The sequence below is a fragment of the Eucyclogobius newberryi genome, unplaced genomic scaffold (genome assembly GCF_026437365.1).
Source record: "Eucyclogobius newberryi isolate DKJ021-1_F unplaced genomic scaffold, fEucNew1.0.hap1 SCAF_12, whole genome shotgun sequence".
Classification (NCBI taxonomy): domain Eukaryota; kingdom Metazoa; phylum Chordata; class Actinopteri; order Gobiiformes; family Gobiidae; genus Eucyclogobius; species Eucyclogobius newberryi.
Genome location: NW_027315746.1, coordinates 4,564,743 through 4,583,761, shown reverse-complemented (window position 1 = coordinate 4,583,761; position 19,019 = coordinate 4,564,743). Strand labels below are relative to the sequence as shown.

Below are 19,019 nucleotides of genomic sequence, written 5' to 3'. Positions count from 1 at the left end.
CTACAACTGGACTAAACCTGGACTAAACCTGGACTAAAACTGGAGTAAACCTGGACTAAAACTGGACTAAACCTGCACTACAACTGGACTAAACCTGGACTAAAACTGGAGTAAACCTGGACTAAACCTGGACTAAAACTGGACTAAACCTGCACTACAACTGGACTAAACCTGGACTAATCCTGGAGTAAACCTGGACTAAACCTGGACTAAAACTGGACTAAACCTGCACTACAACTGGACTAAACCTGCACTAAAACTGGAGTAAGCCTGGACTAAACCTGCACTACAACTGGACTAAACCTGGACTAAAACTGGACTAAACCTGCACTACAACTGGACTAAACCTGGACAAAAACTGGAGTAAAACTGGACTAAACCTGGACTACAACTGGACTAAACCTGGAGTAAAACTGGACTAATCCTGGACTACAACTGGAGTAAAACTGCATAAAGAGGGATTTTTGTTGCAATATATTGAGTTCAAGGGACGAGTTAAAACAGAACTAAGTCACATTTTCACCTTATTGAACATCTTTGTGTCTTTGTAAGCCCCTGTGATGGTTGATATGTGTTTTCGGGGTGTTAGAAGTGCCCGTCGTCGCCCTCTGCTGGCTCTGAGCAGAACAACAGCCTTGTGACATTTACCGACATCGACACAAAGAAAACTCACCTGAGAAACCCTGACTTTTTTTTTCATATTTGACCATGTTACATGTGTTTGTGTGTGATTAGATTATTATTGTCTTATAAGGAATGAAAAAATAATAATAATATCGTATTTTCCGGACTATAAGTTGCACCTTTTTTCATAGTTTTGGCCGGGGTGCGACTTATACTTATATACTCATACTCCAGTGCGACTTATATATGTTTTTTTCTTCTCTATTATGCATTTTTTGGCTGGTGCGACTTATACTCCGGTGCCACTTATACTCATAACGTGTATTTTCATGAGGGACCTTCAGGGGGAGTTCTATCGTGTTAAGTAGTTCTGCTTTACATTTTACATTTTGAAGTTTTAGAGAGTTCACAAACGCTTGAGAATCCATCCGACTCGGCTGTTGTGATTGGGTCTGAGACTGGACCAATCACAGCAGTATTGTGGTTAGGGCGGAGCCAAAATAAAAGCGCTCAAAACCAACACAGCAACGGCGACGGCCGCGCTGCTTTGGAGGAAACACAGGCGTTTTGTGCTATTCTTTCAGCTCGATTTAACTTTAGATCTAGGTTTTCAGCAATTTCACCTTCAAATCTCATAAACGAGGTGATGTTTTAGTTTGTGTGTTGAATCCTGCAAATTTAACATCAATATTGGTCAAAACTGGCACAAAGTCGAGCCATGAAACCGAAATAAACCCGGCGATGGTTTTTCAGAACATGCAGTTCCCGTGTCTTTCCTCTGCGGGGCAGTGTTGCACCTTTAAAGGAGCAGTGCGCGCAATAACGGCGGTGTAAAGGAGGAGAAGAAGCACCATGAAGGCGTTGACCATGGAGCCGAGGATGGCCTGCAGCAGCAGCAGGATGGTTCCCACGGGACACTGGTCCGTGATGACGCGGTGACCGTAGCCGATGGTGGTCTCCGTCTCGATGGAGAAGAGGAACGCCGAGATGAAGCCGTTCACGTTGTTCACGCACGGCGTCCAGCTCTCGTCCTCCAGGTGGTCCAGGTCGCCTCTGGGACGAGAGAAGACAGGGGACACGTGAGAGAGGGACAGCGCCACCTGGAGACGCGGAGTGAAGGCGCGACGGGTTTGAACTGACGCGGACGCACACTGAGAACTTTTTATCTTCTTATTGTTTTTATGTAATATCAAACAAAGAGAAAAAACTGGGGGGAAAAAGAGCAAAAAGACAAAAACAGAAAGCGTCGTATTAAACCAGGAGAGGAGAGAGGGAGGAGAGAGAGGAGGAGGGAGAAGAGAAGGAGGAGAGAGGGAGACGAGAAGGAGGAGAGAGGGAGGAGAGAGAAGAGAGGGAGGAGAGAGGGAGGAGAGAGGGAGGAGAGAGAAGAGAGGGAGGAGAGAGAGGAGAGGGAGGAGAGAAGGAGGAGAGAGAGGAGGAGAGGGAGGAGAGAGAGGAGGAGGGAGAAGAGAAGGAGGAGAGAGGGAGACGAGAAGGAGGAGAGAGGGAGGAGAGAGAAGAGAGGGAGGAGAGAGGGAGGAGAGAGGGAGGAGAGAGAAGAGAGGGAGGAGAGAGAGGAGAGGGAGGAGAGAAGGAGGAGAGAGGGAGGAGAGAGAAGAGAGAGGAGGAGGGAGAAAAGACATATCTATCAAACGAAGACAAAAAACGGGAAAAAAGCGGGAAAAGACAAAAACTGAAAGTGTCGTATTAAACAGTCTGACATTTGAGTTCAGGCCTACGCCCTCATTTTAAAGATCTTTTAGAAAATATTATTATCCATCCATTATATACCGCTTGTTCCCTTTATTATTAGGCCCGAGTGCCACAAGCTGGCGAGAGGCCTTTTAATCTCGTAAGGCCGTGCGAAGCACGGCTGCGAAAGTGCGCACGTAGTGCGCACGAAATCGAGCGCGAAGCGCTCGCCCACTTCCAAACACTCACTAACGCACTCCTTCACTCATGCACGCCCCGTGCATACTAATTAGTAGTAGGAAAATGGAACATTACCGTTGTAAACGGGCGAAGCCCGTGCAAAAGTGCGCACTAAACGAGCACTTTACATTGAGATGACGACCGCGAAGCGGTCGTCATCCCCATATAAAGCACTCATTTGCGCTAAGTAGCTCACGAATACGTTCCCCATCTCTTGCATGTTCCGTGCATATAAGCATGTAATGCAAAAATTGAACATTATTACTGTATAGAGGGCCAAAAACACAAAGTGGGCGGAGCCCACTCAAAATTAACGAAAGTACCCGTCAGTGACCAGGGACCCACACCATGAGGTAGGAAAGCGCGAGCGCTTTCCGAAAATGTATAGTTTATGATATTTGAAAAATGGGAAACATTGTTTTCGCATCGGAATATTATTAGGCCCGAGCCCCAGCAGGGCGGAGGGCCTATTGCTCCCGCAACGCTGCCTTCGGCAGCGTTGCAACTGTCTGACCAAACATGCGGGCACAGCCCGCATGTTTGGTACCCCGTCGCCCCTGGCAAGTACAGTGAACTAGCATACTTACTCCTGCTATGACAGAAATAGTCAACAATTAGTGAATGGGCGTAGCCCATTCACTAATTGTTGACAACAGCAGCGCGAAGCGCTGCATTCCTCCAAAAACCCTCCTGGCATCGTCCCGTACGCGAGAATCCATGCCGCAGGCATGGGCCATGCTTGTATCTGCTCAAATCAATGGAAGTCTATGGGGAGTGGGCGGGGCATCCCGACGGAATAGGGAGTGACGAGCGCGTAAGCGCTCGTAATGATGATTCCACCCCATGGCGGCATCGGGAAGGCTTAGAGCTTTCAAACGATGTATAATTTGTTGTTATAGTGGAAACGGCTATATTGTTTTTGCTAAAAATATTATTATTTTTATTATTATTTTTCTTGTTCTTCTGCTTTTTGAGCTCTAATTTGACCCCCTGAACATGCTCAAAAACTCACCAAACTTTGCCCAAAATTCAGAATCGGCGAAAAATTTGATTTTTTCTGGGCCATTTTTTTCGTTAAAAAATGGCGCGACAGCGCCACCGACAAAAGTCAAAATACATTGCGCCTATGGGAGACGCCCCGAGGTCAACTTTGTCGTAGAGCTACGAAATTCGGGACACGCATTCCTCTCTTGAGGACAAAAAAAAAATATTACTGTGGCCACGCCTCCAGACTTACCCTATGCCCGCCATCTTCCTTTGAAAATGAAAACAAGCTGTGTTAGCCATTTTGTTCACGTCAAACTTTGACGAACTCCTCCTAGGGCGTTTTGCCCACCGACTTCAAAATCGGCGTACGTCCTCTGGACAAGTGGGGCATCTAAAGTTATTAAATTTTTTGAGATACCTTTTACGGTCTGTGTGCGGCGCGGCCGCAAAGTTGGACAACTTATTTTGGAATATTGCAGATCTAAAAATTGCTCCCTTTTGATCAAAACCAGTCCGATTAGGACCAAATTTGAATCAGTTGTTAAACTTTCTAGTTTGGACCAGTTTAGGCTGACAAAATTGAAATGGCCGCGATAGCGCCCCCTACAGAGTGACCTTTAAATTAACATTGAAGGTCAAAAATTAGTTTTACCAAAATTGTCTAAACTTTACCCAAAATTCTATTTTGCCGTCCCGATCACAAAAGCCAATCACAAAAATGCCTAAATTTTTACGGCGTAGTCGTAGCGATGACAGAAACCTCCCATGTTATCCCTATGGGAAAACCGCAAAATCTCTCAAATTACCACATTTTTATGTTTTACACTTTAACGAACTCCTCCTAGTGCGTTTTGCCCACCAACCTCAAAATCGGTGTACGTCCTCTAGACAAGTGGGGCATCTAAAGTTATCCAAATTTTAAGGATAACATTTACGGTCTCTGTGCGACGGAGCCGCAAACGTTTCCCAGAATTCTGACTATTTGGCCTTCAGAGTGGCCTATAAACAATATAGTTTTTCCAAATGACATGATATTTTGAACAAAATTCTAATTTGCCATCCTGATCATAAAAGTATGAGAGCCAAAGTCATATTTTGTACGGCGTAACCGTAGCGATGACAGAAACATCCCATGTTATCCTTATGGAAAAATCGCAGAATCGCTCAAATCACCACATTTTTACGCTTCACACTTTAATGAACTCCTCCTAGGGCGATTGTCCGATCAAGTTCATATTTGGAGAATATCATCTACACAAGTGGGGCATCAAAACGTATCCATATTTTGATTCTAAGTGCTACAGTCTCTGTGTGGCGGACCCGCAAATATATGTCAGAAATGGGAAAACCGCGATATCTCTAAAATGACCACATTTTTATGCTTCACACTTTAATGAACTCCTCCCAGGGCGATTGTCCGATCAAACTCATGTTTGGGGAAAATCATCTACACAAACGGGGCATCAAAAGTTATCCATATTTTGATTTTAAGTGCTACGGTCTCTGTGCCGTGGAGCTGCAAATATACTGTCACAAATGGGAAAACGCCAAATCTTTGAAATGTTCAAATTTACGCTTCACACTTTAACAAACTCCTCCGTGGGCAATAGCTCAATCAAGCTTTACTTTGGGAAAAATCATCTACACAAGCGCGGCATCAAAAGTTATCCATATTTATATTCTAAGTGCTACGGTCTCTGTGCGGCGGCGCAGCAAATTTGACTGACACTTGTGTTCATTTGCACTGGATTGGCCATGTCCAATGTGTCCCCGTCTGTCAAGTTATTTTTTAATTCAAGACACAATAAGGGCGCCATCTTTATCAAGTCGAAAGCGCAGAGTCGGAAGGCCGGCGGCCCGCGAGGGCCGTTGGATGCCGCTTGCGGCTTTAATTCTTTCTTCTTCTTCTTCTTCTCGGGACCAACCCCCCTATTTTTCACCCAGTGAACATTGACGAAAAGTCACAAAAATGTTCACACCTCTAAAAATCGTGCCTCTCTACATTCTGGCTATTTCCCTTTTCTAAAATAAAAAAAATTGGCGCGTCAGCGCCCCCAAATGTACTAAAAATGCATTGAGAGATGGGAAATGACCCAAAAAAAATCTGATCGTAGAATCATGAAATTTGGCGCAGAGGTAGATGGTGACAAGAGAAGTAAAAAATATTATTACGGCAACGCCGTCCGCCCAACCAAATGTCGGCCATATTGCTTCAAAAATGGCTAAACATGACTTCGGAGTTTTTCCAAACGTCGTACTTTTACGAACTCCTCCCAGGGCGTTGGCCCTAAAAAGCTGAAATTTTGTGAAAATGCTACTGAGGAGTGGGACATCAAAAGTTATCCAAATTACATTGATACCTCTCACGGTCTCTGTGCGGCGAAGCCGCAAACTGTAGCTAGAATTTCAGAAATCTCCCATATTTAAAATTTCTGCCGTTTGCGCAGATAAAGTCCGAATTGCGTCAAATTAGAATCAGTTGTTAAACTCTTTGCCCTAAACCTACTTGAAGTGAAATAAATTCATTTGGCGCCACAGCGCCCTCTACAGATTTTATATGGAGGTTAAATGTTTAGTTTTGCGAAATTATATGAAATTTGACACACAACTCAATTTTAGCATCCCCATCAAAAAAGTCAATGAGACCCATGTCATAATTGTTATGGCGTTGCCCAACGATGACCGAAACCTTTCATGTTATTCCAATGGGGAAATCGCCAGAACATGTTTACACTTTAGACTTTCACAAACTCCTCCCAGGGCTTTAGCCCTATTAACCTGAAATTTGGTGAGACTCATCTTCAGGGGTGGACCATCAAAAGTTATCCACATTTTCATTCAAAGAGTCACGGTGTCTGTGCGGCAAAGCCGCACATTTTGCCAAGAATTCAAAATAAAATAGCTTTTTGATGGTAAAACAAAGGGGAGAAGATGTGACAGCGTCACAGATTCAGCAGTAGGCGTAATAAAAGGACAATTGGGGCGCGTTAGCGCCCCCTCCTCTTGCGGCGTGGCGGCGGTGTGGCGGCGGCGTGGCGAGGGCCGATCATTGCCGCTTGCGGCTATATTTATTATTATTATTATTATTATTATTATTATTATTATTACTATTATTATTATTATTAAGACATTTGTGTTTTATAATTAGGACATTAAAGCAGCCAATGACCTTGTGACAATAATAATAATCATCAGCATCATCATCATCATAGAAATAATAATCACAATAATAATAATAACATGAGAAAATGTCCAGATCGACCTTTGATGTCATAAATCTGGGAAGTTTGAAACGGAGTGTTTTGTGAGTCTCAGTGAAGCTCAGGGTGAATGAAACGAGCGCCGCTGCAGGAGTTTCTGACGAGGAAACAAGCCTCATGACCAGGTCAAAGCTCAAAAGTAACACAACAAACATCATATTCTCTCAACTCTTCACACGTCGTTTAAATCTGCTTCATTCCCACGTGAGGACCTTTAATAACACGTCCACAGCCAAAACGTTACAAAACTCTAACAGACGAAAACGTTTACAATTCATCCAAATTCGTCTTTTTTTCCCCCGGTAAAAGACGAGATTGAGGTTTATTTAGTGACTTTCTGTTCAGCCCCGCCCCTGGTACGACGAGGAGAACGTGTCGTGTTTAGAGGATGAACGCTCTTTGTTCCACGAAGCATCTGTTTTCACAAATATGTCACTGTTGTGGTGTTTGTTTTGTTGCAACTTTGACAAAATGCGTGTAAATCTGGTCTCGCCGATGGAAACGTGTGGTAATAATAGCGAGCGGCGAAACAGCAGAGGACAGAGTGTGGAAGCGAGCCGGAGCCGGGGCAGCGTGGGCGAAAAGACTGTCAGAAATAAACCTGAGCAGAGCGTTTATCTTTAGAGACGCGAGAGCTGCGTTCAGAGCGACGGAAAATACACAAAATACCAAAAAATACCAAAAATACAGCAAATATCACAATTCTGAAGACGTTTTTGTTGACGTCACGCTTTACTTTATGAAAATACATCATCTGGAACTGTTTTCACGGTGTGTTTTTTCCGCTGGTTGGACGTGAGCACAAATATGACACAGGTAGAGGTGATTCCACAGCTGTTACCATAGCAACCAGACTGTAAACACGAGCCAAACAACAGTTCTGATCTGACACACAATAACACCATAAAACTCCTTTATTTAGTCCAACCATGGTTTAAACTGTCTCTGTGTCTCACACTGATGACATCACAGAGGGATTCAGCTCATTTTAAACATATTTTTCCAGATTTCTTCACAAACTGCGACTTAACGGTAATAAAACTGTGATAAATATTTACCACAGGTTCTAAAACACTGAACTAAGTCATAATTAGAAAAAAACAGGAGAAATGTGGATGGAGGGAGGAGAGAGAGGAGAGAGGAGAGAGAGGAGAGAGGGAGAGAGAAGAGAGGGAGGAGAGAGGAGAGAGGAGAGAGGAGAGAGAGGAGGGAGAAGAGGGAGAGGAGAGAGGAGAGAGAGGGAGGAGAGAGAGGAGAGAGAGAGGAGAGAGGAGATGAAGCCATGACGGGCGTGTGCTGGCGTGATGGGCGTGTGCTGGCGTGATGGGCGTGTGCTGGCGTGACGGGCGTGTGCTGGCGTGACGGGCGTGTGCTGGCGTGACGGGCGTGTGCTGGCGTGACGGGCGTGTGCTGGCGTGACGGGCTTGTGCTGGCGTGACGGGCGTGTGCTGGCGTGACGGGCCTGTGCTGGCGTGACGGGCGTGCTGGCGTGACGGGCCTGTGCTGGCGTGACGGGCGTGCTGGCGTGATGGGCGTGTGCTGGCGTGACGGGCGTGTGCTGGCGTGACGGGCTTGTGCTGGCGTGACGGGCGTGTGCTGGCGTGACGGGCGTGTGCCGGCGTGACGGGCGTGTGCCGGCGTGACGGGCGTGTGCTGGCGTGACGGGCGTGTGCTGGCGTGATGGGCGTGTACTGGCGTGATGAGCGTGTGCTGGCGTGATGGGCGTGTGCTGGCGTGACGGGCGTGTGCTGGCGTGAGGGGCGTGTACTGGCGTGACGGGCGTGTGCTGGCGTGACGGGCGTGTGCTCGCGTGACGGGCGTGTGCTGGCGTGACGGGCGTGTGCTGGCGTGACGGGCGTGTGCTGGCGTGATGGGCGTGTACTGGCGTGACGGGCGTGTGCTGGCGTGACGGGCGTGTGCTCGCGTGACGGGCGTGTACTGGCGTGATGGGCGTGTGCTGGCGTGATGGGCGTGTGCTGGCGTGACGGGCGTGTGCTGGCGTGACGGGCGTGTGCTCGCGTGACGGGCGTGTGCTGGCGTGACGGGCGTGTGCTGGCGTGATGGGCGTGTGCTGGCGTGACGGGCGTGTGCTGGCGTGATGGGCGTGTACTGGCGTGACGGGCGTGTGCTGGCGTGACGGGCGTGTGCTCGCGTGACGGGCGTGTGCTGGCGTGACGGGCGTGTACTGGCGTGACGGGCGTGTGCTGGCGTGACGGGCGTGTGCTGGCGTGACGGGCGTGTGCTGGCGTGACGGGCGTGTGCTGGCGTGACGGGCGTGTGCTGGCGTAACGGGCGTGTGCTGGCGTGATGGGCGTGTGCTGGCGTGACGGGCGTGTGCTGGCGTAACGGGCGTGTGCTGGCGTGATGGGCGTGTGCTGGCGTGACGGGCGTGTGCTGGCGTGATGGGCGTGTGCTGGCGTGATGGCCGTGTGCTGGCGTGATGGGCGTGTACTGGCGTGACGGGCGTGTGCTGGCGTGACGGGCGTGTGCTGGCGTGATGGGCGTGTGCTGGCGTGACGGGCGTGTGCTGGCGTGACGGGCGTGTGCTGGCGTGACGGGCGTGTGCTCGCGTGATGGGCGTGTGCTCGCGTGATGGGCGTGTGCTGGCGGTCACATGTACTTAGCGTGATTGGGCCATGGCTCAGTGTCACTTTGAGCTGACGCCCGTGTGTTTCAGTGTGAGACGGTCAGAGCGGCAGATGCTTCACGAATGTCGAGCTGCATCCTCAGGTAACTACGGCAACGGTCACGCTCAAGGTTTATCCACGGTTTATCTACAGGCCGGATTCTGAGGGTTTACTGTTTGACTGCTGTCCAACATGAGAGAAGAGGGAGAAGAGAGGGAGGAGGGAGAGGAGGGAGATGAGAGGGAAGAGAGAAGAGAGAGAGGGAGAAGAGAGGGAGGAGGGAGAGGAGAGAAGAGAGGAGGGAGAAGAGGGAGATGAGAGGGAAGAGAGAAGAGAGAGAGGAGAGAGAGGAGAGAAGAGAGAAGACAGACAACACCTGCAGTCCCGCCTCTCGCCTGCAGTCCCGCCCCTCACCTGCAGTCCCGCCCCTCGCCTGCAGTCCCGCCCCTCGCCTGCCGTCCCGCCCCGTCCCGCCCCTCGCCTGCAGTCCCGCCCAGTCCCGCCCTTCACCTGCAGTCCTGCCCCTCGCCTGCAGTCCTGCCCCTCGCCTGCAGTCCCGCCCAGTCCCGCCCTTCACCTGCAGTCCTGCCCCTCGCCTGCAATCCCGCCCCTCACCTGCAGTCCCGCCCCTCAGTCCCGCCCCTCACCTGCAGTCCCGCCCCTCACCTGCAGTCCCGCCCCTCAGTCCCACCCCTCACCTGCAGTCCCGCCCCTCATTCCCGCCCCTCACCTGCAGTCCCGCCCCTCATTTCCGCCCCTCACCTGCAGTCCCGCCCCTCATTCCCCCCCTCACCTGCAGTCCCGCCCCTCAGTCCCGCCCCTCACCTGCAGTCCCGCCCCTCAGTCCCACCCCTCACCTGCAGTCCCGCCCCTCAGTCCCGCCCTCACCTGCAGTCCCGCCCCTCAGTCCCGCCCCTCACCTGCAGTCCCGCCCCTCAGTCCCACCCCTCACCTGCAGTCCCGCCCCTCAGTCCCGCCCTCACCTGCAGTCCCGCCCCTCAGTCCCACCCCTCACCTGCAGTCCCGCCCCTCAGTCCCGCCCTCACCTGCAGTCCCGCCCCTCAGTCCCGCCCCTCACCTGCAGTAGGCAATGAGGTACCAGATGGCACCGAAGAAGAGCCACGTGACGGCATAGGCCATGACGAAGACGAAGAGCGAGCACCTCCAGTTGAGGTCGACGAGCGTGGTGAAAATGTCGGTGAGGTAGCGGTACGTCTCGCGCATGTTCCCGTGCTGCACGTTGCACCGGCCGTTCTTCTCCACGTAACGCTGCCTCCTGCGCCGCGCCCGAGCTGCAGAAGAAGAAGAGACGACGCGGTGAGGTCACGATGAGGTCGTCCTACAGGGGGCGGAGCGCTGTCCCACAGTGCACAGACAGGGGGCGGAGCTCTGTCCCACAGTGGACAGACAGGGGGCGGAGCTCTGTCCCACAGTGCACAGACAGGGGGCGGAGGTCTGTCCCACTGTGCACAGACAGGGGGCGGAGCTCTGTCCCACAGTGCACAGACAGGGGGCGGAGCTCTGTCCCACTGTGCACAGACAGGGGCCGGAGCTCTGTCCCACAGTGCACAGACAGGGGGCGGAGCTCTGTCCCACTGTGCACAGACAGGGGGCGGAGCTCTGTCCCACAGTGCACAGACAGGGGGCGGAGCTCTGTCCCCCTGTGCACAGACAGGGGGCGGAGCTCTGTCCCACAGTGCACAGACAGGGGGCGGAGCTCTGTCCCCCTGTGCACAGACAGGGGGCGGAGCTCTGTCCCACAGTGCACAGACAGGGGGCGGAGCTCTGTCCCCCTGTGCACAGACAGGGGACGGAGCTCTGTCCCACAGTGCACAGACAGGGGGCGGAGCTCTGTCCCACAGTGCACAGACAGGGGGCGGAGCTCTGTCCCCCTGTGCACAGACAGGGGGCGGAGCTCTGTCCCACAGTGCACAGACAGGGGGCGGAGCTCTGTCCCCCTGTGCACAGACAGGGGGCGGAGCTCTGTCCCACAGTGCACAGACAGGGGGCGGAGCTCTATGGGCAGTTCTACATTTACATAATCTTTATTAGTGTCACAAAAAACATAGAAAAACTACATTTCGATTCCACAATAAGATGTAGATTTGATGTGACAATTTAACATTTTGATTCAAACTTTCATGTCGATCAATAAATGCGGAAAAGTTGTGTTTTTGTGCAATTATTTTGTTCCTTTTTCCATAGTGTATAGACCAGAAGCCCATGAGGTGGCGCTATTGCAAAGTATTAGATAAGCAAGATATGTGTGATCGTTTTGATGACACTTATAACATCTGTGTTCAGTGATCTGAATACTCAAAGCGCCCCCTACAGTTCAGATGAATCATTGACCTAAAATGCAGTTAATATAAATATATTTTGAATTATGCTAAAAATTATAAAAATAATATTATCACAGAACAGCTATTTTTTGTTTGTTTATTATTTCACTTCCTGTTTGTAATTGATGACATCACACTAGGAAATTACCCAGCAAACACTGGGCCAAAAGTCCTCTACAGTCAGCATATTTTTTATTTGACAAATACAAATATAAGAGAGCGTATTTATTTTGTTGAATCCATGTTTAAAGAGTCAAAAAAGTTGTTTCTTTAGTGTGAATTCTGCATAAACGTTGACTGGAATGTGGAGTGATGTCACTTCCTGTCATTTTCTACAGATTTTTCTAAGTTTTTTCCACAAATACCTGCTCGATTGTTGTAGAACTATAAAAGTACAACAGGTATAAATACACCAAATTAGAGAATCATAAAAACTTTAAGCTTCAATATCGTATAAATAACGAAACGTAGGATTAAAAACAGTTGTATGTTTGTTGCGTCGTTATAAATATGAACCACAGGACGCAGCAGACGAGACAGAACTGGACCACGCCCTGAACGCGCTCAAGACGTTTCACACTTTCCCTTTAAAAGTTTCATGCCAAAGACCAAAATAACTGACGAACCGGTTTCGACAACAGCAAAGAAGAAACACGACATATGTTCTGGGATTTAAATGTGGAGAAATGTCCTAAAACTCTCCTGAAAAGAGTCCCATCTCCCCCGTTAAAGCGCCCCCTGCGACAGGTTAAAGCGCCCCCTGCCACAGGTTAACGCGCCCCCTGCCACAGGTTAAAGCGCCCCCTGCGACAGGTTAAAGCGCCCCCTGCGACAGGTTAAAGCGCCCCCTGCAACAGGTTAAAGCGCCCCCTGCGACAGGTTAAAGCGCCCCCTGCCACAGGTTAAAGCACCCCCTGCGACAGGTTAAAGCGCCCCCTGCGACAGGTTAAAGCGCCCCCTGCGACAGGTTAAAGCGCCCCCTGCGACAAGTTAAAGCGCCCCCTGCGACAGGTTAAAGCGCCCCCTGCGACAGGTTAAAGCGCCCCCTGCTACAGGTTAAAGCGCCCCCCCTGCGACAGGTTAAAGCGCCCCCTGCGACAGGTTAAAGCGCCGCCCCCTGCGACAGGTTAAATCGCCCCCTGCGACAGGTTAAAGCGCCCCTTGCGACAGGTTAAAACGCTGCCCCCTGCGACAGGTTAAATCGCCCCCTGCGACAGGTTAAAGCGCCCCCCTGCGACAGGTTAAAGCGCCCCCTGCGACAGGTTAAAGCGCCGCCCCCTGCGACAGGTTAAAGCGCCCCTTACGACAGGTTAAAGCGCCCCTTGCGACAGGTTAAAGCGCCCCCTGCAGGCCGGACCACTCACTGCACTATAATACAGTTCAGATAAATATATTTTGAATTTTGCTTAACATTATAAAAATATCATCACAGAAAAGCACATTTTTTTAGGTTTATAATTTCACTTCCTGTTTGTAATTGATGACATCGCAGTAGGAAATTACCCAGCAACCACTGGGCCAAAACTCCTCTAATGTTACAGTTTTTTATTTGACAAATAAAAATACATGAGAGCGACTTTATTTTGTTGAATTAATGTTTAAAGAGTCAAAAAAGTTGTTTCTTTTGTGTAAATTCTGCATAAACTTTGACTGGAATGAGTGTTCCTGCTGTGATGTCACTTCCTGTATGAGTGTCCCTGGTGTGATGTCACTTCCTGTATGAGTGTCCCTGGTGTGATGTCACTTCCTGTATGAGTGTCCCTGGTGTGATGTCACTTCCTGTATGAGTGTTCCTGCTGTGATGTCACTTCCTGTATGAGTGTCCCTAGTGTGATGTCACTTCCTGTATGAGTGTCCCTGGTGTGATGTCACTTCCTGTATGAGTGTCCCTGGTGTGATGTCACTTCCTGTATGAGTGTCCCTGGTGTGATGTCACTTCCTGTATGAGTGTTCCTGCTGTGATGTCACTTCCTGTATGAGTGTCCCTAGTGTGATGTCACTTCCTGTATGAGTGTCCCTGGTGTGATGTCACTTCCTGTATGAGTGTCCCTGGTGTGATGTCACTTCCTGTATGAGTGTTCCTGCTGTGATGTCACTTCCTGTATGAGTGTCCCTGGTGTGATGTCACTTCCTGTATGGGTGTCCCTGCTGTGATGTCACTTCCTGTATGAGTGTCCCTGGTGTGATGTCACTTCCTGTATGAGTGTCCCTGGTGTGATATCACTTCCTGTATGAGTGTCCCTGGTGTGATGTCACTTCCTGTATGAGTGTCCCTGGTGTGATGTCACTTCCTGTCCCTGGTGTGATGTCACTTCCTGTCATTTTCTACCAATTTTTCAACATTTTCTCCACAAATATCTTCTCGATTGGTGTAAAACTATAATGTATATGTACAACAGGTACAAAATCAGAGAAACTTGTCATAGAAAAAGTACAGTACTTTTACTTTAGTACTTTGTTACTTTCTGTGTATTTCAGAACATGTCAGTAAAAGTCTAGACTGCTGCTTTTATTTACATGGACTAAAACCGGATATTTAGTTTTTTACCAAGGAAATTGTGTTACTTTTGTACTTTTAGTCGACAAAATTGCATGTAACTTAAGCCATTGTTTTAATCTTTATTGATTTGATCTTTATTGATTTAGTGTTTATTTAGTTTAAGTCATCATGGATATGTAAATGGCGCCCGTGGCAGAGTCTGTTTGTGAGGGGACGTTACCTGACACTCAAAAGTATTATTAGCCCAAAGTACTTCATCCCGTCATCGATCGCTCTTGTCCTGAGCATAAAGGACGGCGTAACTGGACACTCGCAGCGCCCCCTGCAGGTCGGACCACTCACTGAACTATAATGCACTTAAGATGTAAATATTCAAAATGTGGCCAAAAATGATACAAATGTTGTCCCAGAACAGCTCGTTTTTTAAGTTTATAATTTCACTTCCTGTTTGGGACACGTTTGTTTCGCTAGGCTAATAGAGCTATGTGTTTGCTGTGGACAGAGATTGACCACAGAAGAAGAGGTCCAGAGATGGAGTTTGACCACAGAAGAAGAGGTCCAGAGATGGAGTTTGACCACAGAAGAAGAAGTCCAGAGATGGAGATTGACCACAGAAGTGGTCCAGAGATGGAGATTGACCACAGAAGAAGAAGTCCAGAGATGGAGTTTGACCACAGAAGAAGAGGTCCAGAGATGGAGTTTGACCACAGAAGAAGAAGTCCAGAGATGGAGTTTGACCACAGAAGAAGAGGTCCAGAGATGGAGTTTGACCACAGAAGAAGAGGTCCAGAGATGGAGATTGACCACAGAAGAAGAAGTCCAGAGATGGAGTTTGACCACAGAAGAAGAGGTCCAGAGATGGAGTTTGACCACAGAAGAAGAAGTCCAGAGATGGAGATTGACCACAGAAGAAGAGGTCCAGAGATGGAGTTTGACCACAGAAGAAGTCCAGAGATGGAGTTTGACCACAGAAGAAGAAGTCCAGAGATGGAGTTTGACCACAGAAGAAGAAGTCCAGAGATGGAGATTGACCACAGAAGAAGAAGTCCAGAGATGGAGTTTGACCACAGAAGAAGAAGTCCAGAGATGGAGTTTGACCACAGAAGAAGAGGTCCAGAGATGGAGTTTGACCACAGAAGAAGAAGTCCAGAGATGGAGTTTGACCACAGAAGAAGAGGTCCAGAGATGGAGTTTGACCACAGAAGAAGAGGTCCAGAGATGGAGTTTGACCACAGCAGAAGAAGTCCAGAGATGGAGTTTGACCACAGAAGAAGAGGTCCAGAGATGGAGTTTGACCACAGAAGAAGAGGTCCAGAGATGGAGATTGACCACAGAAGAAGAAGTCCAGAGATGGAGTTTGACCACAGAAGAAGAAGTCCAGAGATGGAGTTTGACCACAGAAGAAGAGGTCCAGAGATGGAGATTGACCACAGAAGAAGAGGTCCAGAGATGGAGTTTGACCACAGAAGAAGTCCAGAGATGGAGTTTGACCACAGAAGAAGAAGTCCAGAGATGGAGTTTGACCACAGAAGAAGAAGTCCAGAGATGGAGATTGACCACAGAAGAAGAAGTCCAGAGATGGAGTTTGACCACAGAAGAAGAAGTCCAGAGATGGAGTTTGACCACAGAAGAAGAGGTCCAGAGATGGAGTTTGACCACAGAAGAAGAAGTCCAGAGATGGAGTTTGACCACAGAAGAAGAGGTCCAGAGATGGAGTTTGACCACAGAAGAAGAGGTCCAGAGATGGAGTTTGACCACAGCAGAAGAAGTCCAGAGATGGAGTTTGACCACAGAAGAAGAGGTCCAGAGATGGAGTTTGACCACAGAAGAAGAGGTCCAGAGATGGAGATTGACCACAGAAGAAGAAGTCCAGAGATGGAGTTTGACCACAGAAGAAGAAGTCCAGAGATGGAGATTGACCACAGAAGAAGAAGTCCAGAGATGGAGTTTGACCACAGAAGAAGAGGTCCAGAGATGGAGTTTGACCACAGAAGAAGAAGTCCAGAGATGGAGTTTGACCGGTGACGGGACGATTCTGAGGCTCGGAGGGACAGGACCTCGTGAACAGTGTGAATGAAACGAGCACGACTGGATCAACCGACAACTCCGTGTTTTTAATGAAATGGTTAAAAGCTATACAAAAATCTAATTTAGCGTTAGCCTAGCATAGTCCTTTAGTTTAAGTGACATCATTTCCTTTGCGTGCTGAAATGTGTGGGATTCTTTAGTTTAACGGTCCATGTTCATATTATTAGACTTATATTAAAGGGGCTGTACCTGATTTTCAGTTTTGAAACTGAGTATAAATATATTGTAAAAGCATATTTTAAGGTAAAAATAGAGCCTTTTGTTCTTCGAGAAGCAGGAAATGCACCGTTAGCATGCTAATGTTGTTAGCTTGAACAGGAAAACTCGTTCTGGGCTCAGAGACTCGTGCTTAGAATCTCATTGTGGTGAATATTTACGCTGCTGGGACTGTATTAGGCCAGAGAGCCATAAAATGGACTATTTCTCTTTTTCACCAATAACCTGACCCCTAACACCGCCCATTTTCAGCCTCACCCCAGACTCACCCCAGACTCACCCTCACTCACCCCAGACTCACCCCAGACTCACCCCAGACTCACCCTCACTCACCCCAGACTCACCCTCACTCACCCCAGACTCACCCTCACTCACCCCAGACTCACCCCAGACTCACCCTCACTCACCCCAGACTCACCCTCACTCACCCCAGACTCACCCCAGACTCACCCCAGACTCACCCTCACTCACCCCAGACTCACCCCAGCCTCACCCCAGACTCACCCCAGCCTCACCCCAGACTCACCCCAGACTCACCCTCACTCACCCCAGACTCACCCCAGACTCACCCTCACTCACCCCAGACTCACCCTCACTCACCCCAGACTCACCCTCACTCACCCCAGACTCACCCTCACTCACCCCAGACTCACCCTCACTCACCCCAGACTCACCCCAGACTCACCCCAGACTCACCCCAGACTCACCCCAGCCTCACCCCAGACTCACCCTCACTCACCCCAGACTCACCCCAGACTCACCCTCACTCACCCCAGACTCACCCCAGCCTCACCCCAGACTCACCCCAGCCTCACCCCAGACTCACCCCAGCCTCACCCTCACTCACCCCAGACTCACCCCAGACTCACCCCAGACTCACCCTCACTCACCCCAGACTCACCCCAGCCTCACCCCAGACTCACCTTCACTCACCCCAGACTCACCCCAGACTCACCCCAGCCTCACCCCAGACTCACCCTCACTCACCCCAGACTCACCCCAGCCTCACCCCAGACTCACCCCAGCCTCACCCCAGACTCACCCCAGCCTCACCCCAGACTCACCCTCACTCACCCCAGACTCACCCCAGCCTCACCCCAGACTCACCCCAGCCTCACCCCAGCCTCACCCCAGACTCACCCCAGCCTCACCCCAGACTCACCTTCACTCACCCCAGACTCACCCCAGACTCACCTTCACTCACCCCAGACTCACCCCAGCCTCACCCCAGACTCACCTTCACTCACCCCAGACTCACCCCAGACTCACCCCAGCCGAAGCGGTTCCTCTCCTTCTCCGGGACGATCTTCTTGCGCTGCTGATTGGCCGTGGCTTCTCGCTCGGCGAGTTTGGACTGGAACGACCGCTTCACTATCGCCGGGGGCAGATTCAACCCCGTCTCCGTGGTGACGACGTGCCCCAGTTCATCGGACGTGAGGTTGTAGGAAGCGTCTGTGGCCAACTGCGAGGACCAAACGGAAGAAACACTTTGAATAAACTTAATTAATTAATAATTCTGTTTTTCACGTTCATAACATTGTAACCTCCACCTAAATATTTTAATTTTGAATACATTTTTATATCTACTATTTCTATACATTTTCAGTTTAGAATGAATACAAGAAAATTCAATCAAAGCATGTACATTTGTCAACTTATAGATTTTACATTTACATTTAAAATGAATGTAAATGATAATTTACTCACATAAATGTAAGAAAAAAATCTTACACGTTTTCATTTAGAAATTATGCATTTTATGTGTAAAAACAGCCAAAATTGCACATATTTTGGTCATTTTAGACTGAAAAATGGACAGTTAGATTTAAATTACACACAAAAATATTGACCAAAAAGTGCCGTAAAAATTAAAATTTTGCCTCATTTTTTGTCGTGAAAACTTAAATAAACCAGGCTTAGAATAAGACGTCAACAAATCCTCCTGTACGTTCTGTCAAAATCTCATTCAGTTCACGATGATAAAGTTTGGCGTTTGATTAAACTCATACACTTCCTGTTTGTAATTGATGACATCACAGTAGGAAATTACCCAGCAAACACTGGGCCAAAAATTCTGCATAAACCTTGACTGGAATGAGTGTCCCTGGTGTGATGTCACTTCCTGTCCCTGGTGTGATGTCACTTCCTGTCATTTTTCCACAGATTTTTCAACGTTTTCTCCACAATGATGCTGCTTTTACCTCCACCACCTTCTCCTCGGCTCCGTCGGGCCTCTCGTCCACGGGCAGAGACAGGGAGTCGGGCCGCGCGGGCGTGGCCGAGTCCTCCAGCGCCATGGTTACCGTTGGCCTCCGGGGGGTTAGCTGCGCAGTGGTGGTCCCTCTACGGCGTGTGCTGTCCAGGGCCTATTGATCGGACCATTTGTCTGCTCGGCCGGAACCTGCGAGAGCCAGAGAAGAACGCCGTCGTCATTGAACCGCCG

At 49.3% G+C, this 19,019-nt stretch overlaps 1 protein-coding gene across 1 annotated transcript in view; it reads right to left on the bottom strand.

The window, feature by feature from the left end:
* Positions 1 to 18,983, bottom strand: part of kcnj9 (potassium inwardly rectifying channel subfamily J member 9) — a 27,341-nt gene extending 8,358 nt beyond the window's left edge. The window contains exons 1-4 of the mRNA XM_072440618.1: positions 18,778 to 18,983; positions 17,846 to 18,038; positions 10,509 to 10,722; positions 1,476 to 1,677 (exon numbers count right to left, since the gene is read on the bottom strand). Coding sequence (XP_072296719.1) covers positions 1,476 to 1,677; positions 10,509 to 10,722; positions 17,846 to 18,038; positions 18,778 to 18,873 — 705 coding nt within the window. The 5' untranslated portion in view covers positions 18,874 to 18,983. The remainder of the gene's footprint in view (positions 1 to 1,475; positions 1,678 to 10,508; positions 10,723 to 17,845; positions 18,039 to 18,777) is intronic.
* Between the last annotated feature and the right edge of the window lie 36 nt (positions 18,984 to 19,019).